Source organism: Nylanderia fulva, unplaced genomic scaffold (assembly GCF_048542155.1).
Source record: "Nylanderia fulva isolate GAGA-0341 unplaced genomic scaffold, ASM4854215v1 Scaffold8, whole genome shotgun sequence".
Taxonomy (NCBI): domain Eukaryota; kingdom Metazoa; phylum Arthropoda; class Insecta; order Hymenoptera; family Formicidae; genus Nylanderia; species Nylanderia fulva.
In genome coordinates this window covers 3,405,727-3,419,717 of record NW_028190916.1, presented here as the reverse complement: position 1 = coordinate 3,419,717, position 13,991 = coordinate 3,405,727, and the positions used below count along the sequence as shown (strand labels likewise).

At 32.0% G+C, this 13,991-nt stretch overlaps 1 protein-coding gene across 5 annotated transcripts in view; it reads left to right on the top strand.

The window, feature by feature from the left end:
• Positions 1–13,991, top strand: part of sim (bHLH transcription factor single-minded) — a 46,033-nt gene that overhangs the window by 11,807 nt on the left and 20,235 nt on the right. For 2 of the 5 annotated variants that reach the window (XR_014926281.1, XM_029309634.2), the window contains exons 1-2: positions 9,123–9,692; positions 13,439–13,738. Coding sequence is in view for 4 of the 5 variants with exons in the window: in XM_029309634.2 (XP_029165467.1) it covers positions 9,593–9,692; positions 13,439–13,738 (400 nt within the window). In the remaining variant the exon portion in view is untranslated. Of the gene's footprint in view, positions 1–9,122; positions 9,693–13,438; positions 13,739–13,991 lie in introns of those variants that run through there. The other 3 variants (XM_029309655.2, XM_029309647.2, XM_029309642.2) reach the window with 2 other exon arrangements.

Below are 13,991 nucleotides of genomic sequence, written 5' to 3'. Positions count from 1 at the left end.
AGCTTTCATTTAAGAAACTGCATCTCTTGTGCATCTTATTTATTTTATATCTCTTAGTCAGAAAAATATTTTAATAGCTGCATATATATATTTTCTACATCCGGTACAAAATACAAAATAGAAGCGCAGTTGTGAGTCGAATCATTTATTATTTTTCGAATATATCAAAACGCATCCCGGTGGCCATTTTTAAAAGCACGCCTGGACGATCAGTCACACTTAATGTCAGAGCTAAAGTGACTTAGTTTAGGGATGTTTAAAGGCGGGCTGTTTCTTTGTACGAAGGGACAAGAGCCTCGCCCATTCGGCATCGAGGGGTCGCGAGTGCTCGGCCACTTCTACCCTCTGTGTTCGTTATATAACAACGGAGGGGTAACTTTCACCCAATCCTAGGTCCTTTCTTTTGTGAATCTATAAAATGTAGAAATTCTTGCTATGCTATAATTTGTTCTATTTTTCTCCCGTTGTTAACGTATTAACAAAATCTAACGAAATCTGATTGTTCTGAGATTTTCATTGAAAAATTCATTCACTTCATATATCATATAAATATATATAATTAAAAAATATATTTTCTATATCTCAGTTTTTTATCGTACTCAAAAAGTTAAAATGATAAGATGATGCCATAATCCACGTAAATATAATTGCACATGTTAAATTTAAATTTATAAAATGTAAAATGTAAAATATTATATCTGAATAATTATCCAAAAATAATGTTATCGAATCATGATCTACTTATTCTTTTTTTTGCATCTTGATTTCTACGATATTTGGCTTGCATTTCAGAGAAATCGAAAAAATATATTAATAAAAAAACAAATTTTTCTCTCTTTCTCTCTTTTTCTCTCTCACACAATTACAATACGATAACTGCGTGATATAATATTATACGCGATAGAAATATTGCACCGTCTAATAAAGACTTTACGCGTGTTCATTACGCGTTCACGCGTCTATCCATAGTGCGGTGCAAACTCCTCCCTGGAGCGCGAAGTTTCACCCTCGAATGTAGGGTTGTTAGAATCTCCCACAGGTCGCGAGAGAAAGCAGATCTCGTCGTTACGCTAATTGTCGCTCAAAACTTTCATCGACAAGCAGCAATCGTCTGTGAAATCTATGAGGACTAAGAGAAAAAATGTTATGTATAATTAAAATTCTTTCGAAAATAATTTTTTTCTCTCATTGGTGGATACATTGACTTCAAGATATTTCTATTATCTTTCAACAATCGGCATTTTTTAATTAAAAATTTTTTTTTTTCAAAGAATTCGTAGTGGACAATGATATATAAAATTCTTTAATGACAGAGAATGAAGGAGAGAAAGAGAGTATATATACATAGTAATTTTAAAATCTCTGATATAATCCTAATTTTTGACTCTGAACTCGACACAAAGTGTCAATGGAAAGATATTCGTTTGTTATGACGTTTAGTTAAAAGTTAAATGTGGCGTTGAGGCATTTAACGACTTGGTCCGGCTATTGCCTCCTTGGTGTGTTACACAGAGCACAGTTCTCGCATTACAACGTCGCGATACTGGCGTCTAAACACAGGCTCGAATTCATGATCAATAAACTACGCGACCTATCAGCTATGGCGCTCTCTCTCCTGTTTCAAAATGCAACAAAAATACGCTTAGTTACTACTTGCTATCTACATATAACATTCATAATGCAGTCTATTCTATCCTGGGTTGTCACTTTAGCAAAACTTTACTTGTCACTTTATATGTTACTAAGATAGTTTAATAATTTTGTTAGTCACACAAAGTATAATATTTTTTAAAGCATATACACTCAATTGTAAGATATGTAATATAGGAAAATTTGGATAGTATTGTGAGAAGCGCTATATTGAATTATTTAAATGTTTATTTGAATATTAATAGAATAGGAAACATTTTTTGAATAAATATGCTTTGTTTAGCATAGCAATAATGTAGCAAGAAAACACATTAAAAACATTTTCTCATTTTATCAACATTTAAAAAAAATTGAAATAAATTAATGATTCGTACGAAAAATGTTGCAGCTGTGGCGTAAACTAATTAAATCTGCAATCTAAAAATTTTTCGATACTTTTTTAAACTTTGGATTACAGATTTAATTAGCTTACCCCGCAGCTGCAAATTGATTTTTATGAATCATTAATTTTTGAGAGGGTTAAAGTGAGTTGTGCTTTAGTTTCTTTCGCACGTTTTGCGTTAGAGCAGCTTTGTTGCGAGACGGCGTGCACGAAAGACGCGTGGAAATTCGAGTTGCACGTGTAGAATTGCGGATTGCACGCGCACTGTATTGCGTCGACTCACGAGACGGTGTTTGCCGGTGTTTCATGAGCAACATTGTGAGTAAGTGCATATTGAAGTGAGAAAAAAAAGAAGTCGGGTACATTGTACCGTCTACGTGGCAAAGTGCAACACGTGCAAATGTAGACCATCGTCGTTGCCAACCTTTAAAGACGGAGCTTAAATATAAATTCAAAATTATAAAAGAAAGGAAAAAAGAGGAAATTGTTTAAATATATTTTTTGTTTCTTTCTCTCTCTCTCTAGAAATGTTTAACGTAAAATTTATAAAAGGATATGATATTTCTTAAAGACGATAATGAATAATAATAATCAACAGCTTCTTTCTATAACTCTTAGCAGTATAAGTTGTATCTGTCAAGTTTATAAATATACTATATATATTTTTAAGTACAATAATTTACAATAATTAGAAGATTATAAATTGAAAATATTACTTTTGATATTTAAAAAGAAATAAAATGCGAACAAAGACATTACGAAGTTTCATTCAAATGGGGTTGCGTTCTTCAAAAATATTAGCTGATTTGATTCATTTTGCATTGCACATATTCTATAATTATGGTTGGCAACGCTTGGTCCGTATACTTCGTTTCTTGAGATCATACATGGTCAGCACAATGCAAGAAAAACACTCGGCGAGCCGTCTGTGAGATGAACGCGGTTCCAAGTACCTCCGAGTCGGCTGCACTCCACGTGCGAGTACACGCGAGTGCAACTCGAATACGGACGGAATTATCTGTCTAAAGAATGCGCCGCGCGACAGGAACGATAGAATTATCTACGTATATGTCTCGAATCGTTATCTGCTACACATCCTGAATATACCTCTTGCCTGTGAGAAAGTGATGAATTAAAATAACTCTTATCAGACAAATCTTTCACACACAAAAAAAAGATTTTATATTTATATCAAAGAAAAAGTAGAAATTAATTATTTTATCATGATAATATATTCTTTGAGTAACTTGTAAAATGGGTTTTTTTCAAAAAATGTTTAATTGAGTACTAATCCCTTCTTTTTTGTTTATATTTCTTAAATATTTAACATTAACTATCTTGGTAATTAAATCTAAGATTAAAATTCTATTAAAAAAGTGTAAAATGCGCTTAAAATTAATGGAAGGAATATAAAGTTGATTATCTATCCGTCTTATGCATTTTAAGCAAAATCCATTAAATTCTCATTAATTTTTAATAACACTTTAAAAACTTTTTCGAATTTGAAGTTAATGAATAAAATAATGTTTCGTAGAATAATTAGTAATTGCCGTTTGATAATAATTATTTTCTCGGTTATTTCAGATTGCATAGCTACTTAATGTTTATCAACATTATTGACCCTTCAATTAACGCGCCAAAATTAATTAATCCGAACAATGCAACATGCATCTGGCGAATGCGTCCTCTGCCGTTACATCCCTTAAAGCCTATGCGAATACTCCATGTTGTTGCACGACTAGTGGCAAAATGGATACCTCGTCGCATTTGATCGGGGCGACGGTGGAGGATGAAATCTGGCGATTCGATTGTTTGTTCTTTTAGTATGACAGCTACAACGGCTAACGGCGTGGCGTATTTTCGGCATAAACTGCACGCTGTATGCCAGGACACGCAATATGCTAATAATTTAGGCCGCCGTTCCGCTGATCTTATGTCATCGGCGTAACATATACAGAAATCAAAATGAGGTTAATAATTTACCGGAAATGCACCTTTTGTAAAGAAAAAATTGCTTCTAAATTATTATAAAAATTTCTTCAATATTGTCACGTGTACGATAAATTTAAGATTACAGATACTAGAACATAGGAATATGTTTGCATAAAAATTTCTCAAATTGCAAGTCTCAATCATTCAAATTACTATTTTTAACAACAAACCGGTTCATCGTTTATCTAGATATATGTATATCTCATCACAATTGTAATAATGCATAAAAAATATATTAACGTATATATAAAATTGGGTAAATGTAGAATATTAAGAAAAAATAAATATACGCGTTAGTTATCTTCTATATGTGAATTTGTTTTTCAGAAATCCTCATGGATTTAATAATCTAGTACAAATTATAAAGTATATTAATAAAAATTTATAAAACTCTTAAATCAAAATAAAATATCAATCTTTAAAACTAGAGTGATTTACAATTCGAAACTTTTACTCAATAAACATACACATTTTTAAATGTTATAAATTAATGTAAAATAAAAAAAATTATTCCTACATCATATATATATATATATATATATATATATATATATGTATTTCGAGTAATAAAAGCAGAGAATATGCGCTTTTATTTTTAGAGAAGCTAAAGCTTTAGTTAAGATTTATAGATATTTTTTTTCCTCAAAGCAGGTGTTCTGAAACGCAGGTGTTTCTAATTTAAAGTTTCACAAATCTTTTTTCACGTTTAGATTTTATTGTTCGTTGGCTAAGAAATACGTTGATCATTATTGTCGTTCGTGACTGGATGAATGCAATCGGGCAGGCGCGGTCTTGCAACTTCGGCGAAGCTTAAACCTTGGTTTCACCTACATTCATTGGACCATGGTATAGCCGATACGAGAACGGCAACACCAGTAAACTGTCCAGGGGATATCTTTCACGGTAGTTTCACCCCCATCGGCAAAAAAGACAAGGGCTACAGGATATGAGGGTGCGTGTAATTCATCAACCCCAACGGTTGAGCGTTTTTTGGACGGAAACTCATTCAAAGATTGTACGACAAAACGACTTGTATGTGACTACGCATCTTAATGCGCGATAGTTGTAGGTCGAAACATCCACCTGTCAATGCTTTACCGTAACTTAGCTCAAAGATTTTTCAGATTTTTCTCTGCACAGAAGTCTTTGTGTCACATTATAATAAGATACCATTAAAATGGCTAAAAAGATAGATCTTATAGAAAGAACATTTATTCTTAATATAATATTATTTTAATATCCCTGTTTGATATTCAATCAAAAATGCTCTTTATATGTGAAATCTGATATGTGACTAAAAATTCAATGATCAGATATATATTTAGAACAAACAGTGCGATCCTTTTTCGAATAAGGCCATTGAAATTATTTCGTCGCTGTCTCTGGTGAACCAATTATCAAAATAAAAAAATATAAGAGACACGTATACACAGAGGAATATACGAGGATCTACAGAGGATATACGAAACATAATATACAGAGAACAATCAAATACGCATCGTGCAATGTGAATTTACGGAGCGTCGGATAATAGCAGCGAGTGCAAGCACGTAGTCTCTCTAATTCGGATAACACCGGCGCTTCCCGGCGACGTAGAGTATAGACACACCTATTTGCTCTGGCCTACACACACTCCGACACACACACACACACACACACACACACGCAATAGAGACGCGTGCGTCGCGAAATCATACGCGTGCAAATGTGTCATTTCTCACGGATACACGAGTACCGCGAGCAGGAGGGAGGATGCACAGAGAGGCATTACGATACGAAAATAACGTCCGACCGGCCGGGCACGTGTGCAAATCCCTGCAAATATTATCTCTACCTGTTTCGCGCGCGTACACAGATATCCCGCGTATTTGCGCGAAAACTCCCGGAGATGCGTACTATGAAACGCGTGCCTGTCGCGCTTGATCTCCATTCCGAGAGAAGGAAGTTTCTCCACGACACGGTTGCACATCGTCGGAGAGATTACTGCTAATTGTGACCATTTCGCATTTCTTTTCTCGCGTATAAAGATTGCCCGGCGAAAAATAATAAATGATACGCGAGTCGCTTCCGATTTCCTTTGCTAACACTTTTATCAAATTTCTGACTGAATTTCATTCTCACGATTCCAGCCGTAATAATAATTGGAGCATATGCGTTCTATTTCAAATTGGATATTATATAATATGCAGCAAATCTATTCTGGATGATGTATAAATGTTTAAAGAAAAATTTATTAGTTTTCGAAAACACAATTGTAGACACACAAGTTTTTTTTCCCCTGTTCATTTATCTCTTTCGTGCAGAATTTTGTGTCCACTCCGATATATATACAACAGTGTCTTGGTAATTGTTATCGGTAATATCGACTATCGACATACTCATTGCAATTCACTGCGATTCGGCACTTTCGATAGTACATATATAGTACAATCGACATACCTAGATAATTGCACGTCATTCTTTCCACGTCGTTCCTCTTTCGTTTCTCTTTTATCCGAGCAAAAAGGTCGCGATTTCCCCGACGGACCGGAGTGAATCCATGAGATTAGAAGAAAGATCCGTTAATTGGACGACGGGGACAGATCAGACCAGTGGCCGCAAATTGGATTGCCCCATCCTCTCTCGTCACGCTTACTTACTATACCGTGGATATCGATTATAGTCGTAATGGTATGTAATAGCTGTGAAAATCCGCGAATGGACCACGTTTTTGATGAACGAAGAATAAGTAAACGAGTGAACGTTGAGAATGTTATCGAAAAGATATTTTAAAATATATATTACATAGAATTATTCTTTTTGAGTGCGCTATAAAAATTGTATCATGCGCGTGCATTGATAGAATTTAATATCTAAAATGTGTAAGTGTGCGGAAAATAAGAAAAGTAATGCAAAACATTTCGGATTTTAATCCGAATATTAATTTCAATCTTTTATTAAAGTTTTAAAAAATTTGCGAAATTTGTATAAAATTTCTAATTGTAAAATTATATTAAAACCCTGCACATCTAAACTTCTATTATTAGCAGAATACAAATTCGATGAAATAAAATGGAAAAATAAATAATACATAAATAAATATAATAATGTAAAATAGAATAACATACTCGTGAAAGATTACAAATTTCTTTTTTTTCTCTCAAAGCCTCAAGAGATCGACGTATTTAACAAATAATTAAAAAAATCTAGCGTCGTCTTTGTGCAAATATCTGATCACAAATCGAATAACATAAAAAAAATTTATTGAATTCGAATAAGTATTTATTTTAATACTGTCAAATAAATCATTTATTTGAAACTAATAATACTGATTTGATGTGAAAAATATTTATTTGATATAAGAAAATTTTTTTCAACACAAATATTTATTTATTTCAAATAAATGATTTGTTAGGCAATATTGAAATAAATATTTATTAATGTAGTCTTTTTTTCTATTTTTAATCGATTTTCGAAAATATAACTATAAAGTTTTTTCATTGTCACTTGTCCGAGTGTTTCTTATAATCCGAAACATGTGTTTCTCATTTGTGAGAAAAATAATTTTACCTTTGTCCTAAAGTTTTCTTTCAAAAGTATTGTATAGAATATCTTAGAATGCGATATACTATTAACTATATAAATATTTATTTACTTCAAATAAATGATTTGTTAGGCAATATTGAAATAAATATTTATTAATGTAGTCTTTTTTTTAATGTAGAATTTTTTTTCTATTTTTAATCGATTTTCGAAAAGAAAACTATAAAGTTTTTTCATTGTCACTTGTCCGAGTATTTCTTATAATTCGAAACATGTGTTTCTCATTTGTGAAAAAAATGATTTTACCTTTATCCTTTTAAAGTTTTCTTTCAAAAGTATTGTATAGAATATCTTAGAATGTGATATACTACGAACAGATGTTGCAAGTATGTTTCATATTCGTCTCGCAAGGTGGAATAAAAAAACAAACAATGAAATAAAAAGAAAGCACCATGTGCTTGTAATTTCAAGACTCTCGAATAATTTATATACAAAATGTCCCAAAATTAATAGTATACCTGTCAATGGCTTCCAGATTCCTATGATTATTTGGAGACGATTTTTTTTTAGCAAAAATGTTGGACATCAATCATTTTCGAGTTATAAGCAATTGAAAAAAGAGGTTTTTCGTAAACTAAGCCTTGTGGAAATAAAACATTAACAAAATCATATTCTTTTATTAATTTCATGTAGTGTTTACTTTAATAGAATTTTATAGGAAGCTGCCATTAACAGTTTACTACTAGTTCTGGGGTATCCTGTACATCATATTCTTAACGTTAAAAACAAACTTTCAGATATAAAATTAAAATTAATTACACGCAAAGTTTAGTTAGGTATGTCTATATAATTATATGCTGCTAAAATTAAAATTCTTAGTCCATCGTTATAACTACTGAATTATATAGTAAAAAAACATGTAAATTTTTTTGCAAAATATACAGTGCAAATATATTACGTGCACTAGTGAAAAATATTAAATATTAAAGAAAAAAATATTAAAAAATATTTCTATAGCTTCCATGTCCAATACAATGTCAAACGTGCACAATATGTGACTAAAGAAAATGATTATTTATATTAAAGCTGTACAAAATAAATGATAATTTTGAAAGATAAATGTATTGTAAGGATGAAGACAATTATTTTAATAATTAATAATGAAAATAATATAGTTTTTGTTTTTCAAAACTATTTTATCACATATATAATATGAATTTTTCTTTGCAATTAACATTGTGCAATTTTTAATAAATACACAATTCTTTTAGCTGTTATTACTAAAAAGTTTATTAATCTCTCGCTTCACACATGTATGCACTCAACTTTTGAAATTTGTCGCTGCTATTTTGAATGAGAGCAGCATATTAGTTTTCAAAAATAATAACTTCCAACAATGGCCGTTAGAAATTCCGTTCTATTCGCAAATTTATCTTCGTCTTTCTCGAGGGAACGTATACACGAAAGTTCGCATGTGCGTGTACGCTGTCGAGCCCCTGGTCGGGCTGACCCACTACGAAGGGTGGAGCTTAAAATAAGGGTGGTACCTCTCTCAGCTTACCTACTCCATTGGGAAACAGCGTTGGTTGAGATGAGTAAGGAACGGAGGCTGAGAGCTGAGAGAAGCATCGGTCCAGGGTAGCGGCAATAAATTGCTATAAAACCAATGCACGCGTTAGTCGAGATTTCAACGCGAGGAACGCAGGTTCGTCTTTCTCATCGTGTATAGCGACGTTTCATTCGAAACAGATTTATATGTATATAAAAGTGTCAATCGTAAAATTGTTTTCGTAGAAAATTCTGCGCGTAGAAATATCGAATATCGATCGATGCCTTTGATCGCTAATACATATGCAAATTGATATTACGCTGAGTATCAAAATCAGATGATAAAAGGAATGGTTCCCAGTTAGCAGTTTCTTAATATACGCGTGCTTAGAATTGATGATTAAGTAGTTTTAACACCGTTGAAAATACGTGCAAAATTGTGAGCAATCTGCATGGTGTCAGTGTTCAGAAAGTCGCAATAGGGAGAATATATGCAGTATGGCTCCGATGGAAAATCACGGACGCATATCAGCTATCTCAAGAAACGATCCTCATATTCAAAATTGGAGAACGAGAAACAAGAAAGAAAATCCGAAAGGTACTAATCACGTATATAATCTATAATATAAATGCAAGCCAAATTCAAGTGAAATATTCGAAATAATCGAATTATTCGACTATTTAAAGAAGCATTTCAAATTTTAAAAAATAAGACTTATCTAAAAATTAAGATTTTAGTAAGACTTCTCATGAAATAATATAAAAATGCGTATTTAATTTTCAACGGACGAGAAAGAACCAATGCAGATGATAAGTTATGCACAAGACACAAATTTTTCTTGTGTGTGTGTGGTAGGAGATATAAAAAAATTTAATAAATCTTCATTTAGATCTCAAGGAAAATTTATATCTTGTGTACAACTCATCAGTTTCAATAAAAATTAATTTTTCATTGAAACCGACGCACTACCCGCCTCCGCGTCTAACCTTTTCTGCCCCATTTAAAAATTTATTTAAATTTGAAAATGTTGTTAATTTGAGAATTATGCAAATGTATAAGAAATAATTTGTATTATTTTTGGATATGCTTTGCACATTATGAATGTTCATTATAACACATTAAGAATGTTCTTTGCGACGGAAGGAATATCGTTACTTTCATAAGATTATTTTTCCATCGCAAAGAACATGTGCTACAGATTTTGAAAGAGATTTATTTATTTTTATTGTTTGATTATAAAACATAAGAAAAAATAATTATTTCTCAGCTGCTTTTTTATATATAATTATATGATATATAATTTCAATATATTATTTATTATAATTATCTTCCTATTATACGATACTGATCCATCCGGTGAATTTTATAATTAATTGAAGTCCTTTACAAGGTTAAACAATTATTATTGTGGAATGTTAACAATCTTCAACTTTTTAATAATTGAACAATAAAACAATTCGTACGTATGTATGTGTATAAAAAGATAAAGAACTCGTAAGAATATTTCCCATTTTAATCAAAGCCTGTAATTGTAATACTAATATAAATATAAATATTGTTATTTCAACAATTTCCATATTATTATTTAGTATATTTTTAATTATCACGATTCTATACCGTTTTTACTATTTTCTTAATTAGTTACTGACAATTATTGGCTAAGTTGTTCTATATACACGCGAAATGGCGTCTTTGGCTGGGAGCCACCTTTAATTTCCGCTACAATAATTCTCGAACATCTCATGGTTGCAACGTGGGAGTACTGCATTGAAATGGCCAATGAGGAAACAACTTATTCTCGGCGTATAGAATCGTTTTTCCCCCGAACCTGTTCGCTCCTACCACGAACCTGCAATTTTCCTAACGGTGCAACGAGTGTGAATAATGTTTGAACGTGGTTTCCGCGAATGCAGAAATGATGGCAAACGGTGTTAAGTTATACATATTATCTTGGACAAGTAATATTTCTAAGTAGCATACACAACAATGCACATATAAATTCATCATAATATTGTGTATGCTTTTGCCTGGCTCTTGTCTCAACATTCTCCTTTGTTTTCTTGACCGTCTTAAGATACTCTTATATTTGTTGAGGAGTTTATTTAACATATTAATCAATTTTCAAACAGAGAATTTTAGAAATTCTGACATTTTCTTGCAAATAGCAGTCACAAAGCATCGAATAAAGCTTGTCGCACGACAAATGTAATAGCATTCTAGTAAGTTGATATTTTCATCAAATTATTTATTGCAAAAAGAATATAAATTAAAAATTATTTTAAAAAGATAAAATGAGAAATGACTTTTTTAAAATAAACAAAAAGACACAGAGCACATTCTGTGTATGAAAATCTCTCTTAAAAAAATTGAGAAGCGTGGTGGATCGGTTAGAACAGTCACCGAATGCAAAGCAGCAAAAAAATGCATTATTCAGGCGAATTTCCATCCGAGAGAAGTCCGGGTAGCTCTACGTCGTTAGATTGCTCTCTTGCTGGCGTTTTAATGACGGTTTGCTCCCTTTGCTTTCATTTCTTATAGAACGAGGAGTTTCGACGTCATTATGTAGCATTCGCGCAATATTATTCGCAAATAACGACACTGTCAAAATCTCTTTTGTATTTACTCGCAGTTAGAAAGTACTGAAAGAATTCATTTCGATCCCCAATCGGATTTAATTTATATTTAATTAACTTAATTGCGTAATGAGCAGTAACGAGTTGAAGTATATGCAATACATTTAACTCTCAAGAAAATAACTTGACTACTTTTAATTTTGTTTAATAAACAATTAATTGTATTTCGCATTCTTTGCCAAGCTTTTAGAAGAGGGAGAGATAACTCTCTGTTCTCTTTATTCTTTTTAAAATATTATTATATTATTTCTAAATAAAATATAAAAAATTTTTTATGTGCATGTGTACGTGGTTAGAATCATATAAAATAGGAATATTTTAGATATATAGAAATTGCATAGGGTCTCCTCATATTGTTCAACGCTGTGTTAGTACAAGCCGGTTCGATTGCAAATTCTTCACCGATTTATACTTTTGAAATTCGTCACGCGTCCGCAAAGTTATGGAAAATTAAAATAAAATTCGTAGTCCCAGTTATGGATTATACACGATGTGTCCATAGAGACGGTTCTATTTCATCTGGGAAAAAATGTAATTCAGTTTCGAACGTGATTTCGAAATAAAGTCACGACCGCCAATACTGCAAGACAAATAATTGCGCCTGCAAAATTCCGATCTCTACGGTCCAATGACCTTTCCGATCATCCGATGCAATTTTTTGCACGAAGCGTAAAAAAGTGTACGAAATTTTTTTATAATAGTCATTTCATATATAAAGCATTATTCTCCTCCCATTATAGAACTAATAAATATTTGCAATATGCAAATAGATATATTTCTTTAGATAATTCGAATTTTATAATCTAGCTGTGTTATAAAAAAATAATATATTAATCAATTATATATATATATATATAATACACATTTTTCAATAATAATATTCAGTAATATGATTGATATTTATACAAAGAAAAAAATAAATGATAAAATGTAGGGAGAAGAGTGTAACAGTTTTAGAATATTCTACAGATATGCCTTAAAGCGAAGGCAAGACAGACAAACAGCTATATTTTCCAACCGATTATCGATATTACCGGGATATCGGGTGTTACGTCGGCATCTCTGTCGACGACATTAACGATGACGAGGAATTGCGATTACGGCGGGCGTGGAACTGGAACTCGTGTAGTCAGCCGTGTCAAGCATAGCGGAGTTAAGTTAATTCACCCCGGTATGCTGATAGCGCGACTATTTTACGCTGTCGCTTGTGCAACACAATTGCGATTTGTGTTATTGCTGCATCGATTTTGCACGCACGCACACAGATCACGTATACCTAATTTCATCATAAACCCTTAATATCGTCTGACGTATTAAATTGTATTTCTTAAGAACTTCTCGTATATACTCGTATAATACATATGTGATAAACGCACAAATCATTGCGGGCTCTCTTTAATTTAAATTTTGTTTATATATTATAGTATTAAAGTTTTGAACATATAATATTAAATTTTGTTACTAAGTTATACATATTAAAATTAATGCATAATTATTAAAATTCATGTTTTAATTTTAATACTTCCAAAGATGTTTTTATTTACAATTTCAAAAATGTAAACCTTTTCTAAGATTCAAAAGACTTTTAAACAATGTAAATAGATGACGAAAGTATATATAATTAATTTGTGATGAATATGTTATGCAATTGATGTGTTACTATTTCAAGCATAATTAATGCAAATTCAAATATGTATTTTTTATTTACAGGCGGCAGCCCACCCTCAGACACACTGGATCTGAGCTCGCAACGTCTGCACTGTCATCATCACAATAATAATAATAATAATTCGATTGGTAATCTCGCCACATCCGGACATCCGCAGGAAATCGTAATGAAAGAGAAAAGTAAAAACGCCGCGCGATCGCGCCGCGTTAAAGAGAATCAAGAATTTCTAGAGCTAGCAAAGCTGCTTCCATTACCGGCTGCCATAACGACACAATTGGATAAGGCCAGCATCATCAGACTTACTACTAGTTATCTCAAAATGAGAGCCGTTTTTCCTCATGGTAATAAAATAAAAATTGTTAATTTCATTGATATCTTCGCTTCTTAATAATTGAGTAAGAATTCGTATTATGAACGGACGGCAATTCGTTATTTCCGTTATGTGTTGCGATAATAAAATCGCTCTTTAGGATATTTTTTATTTATTACATGAAATAAAAAAGAGATGATAGATTAAATCACTCACCGGCACCGATGCACAACAGCGAAGTTGTTGAAATCGACGCTACGCGTTGTCTGTAACATACAAATACA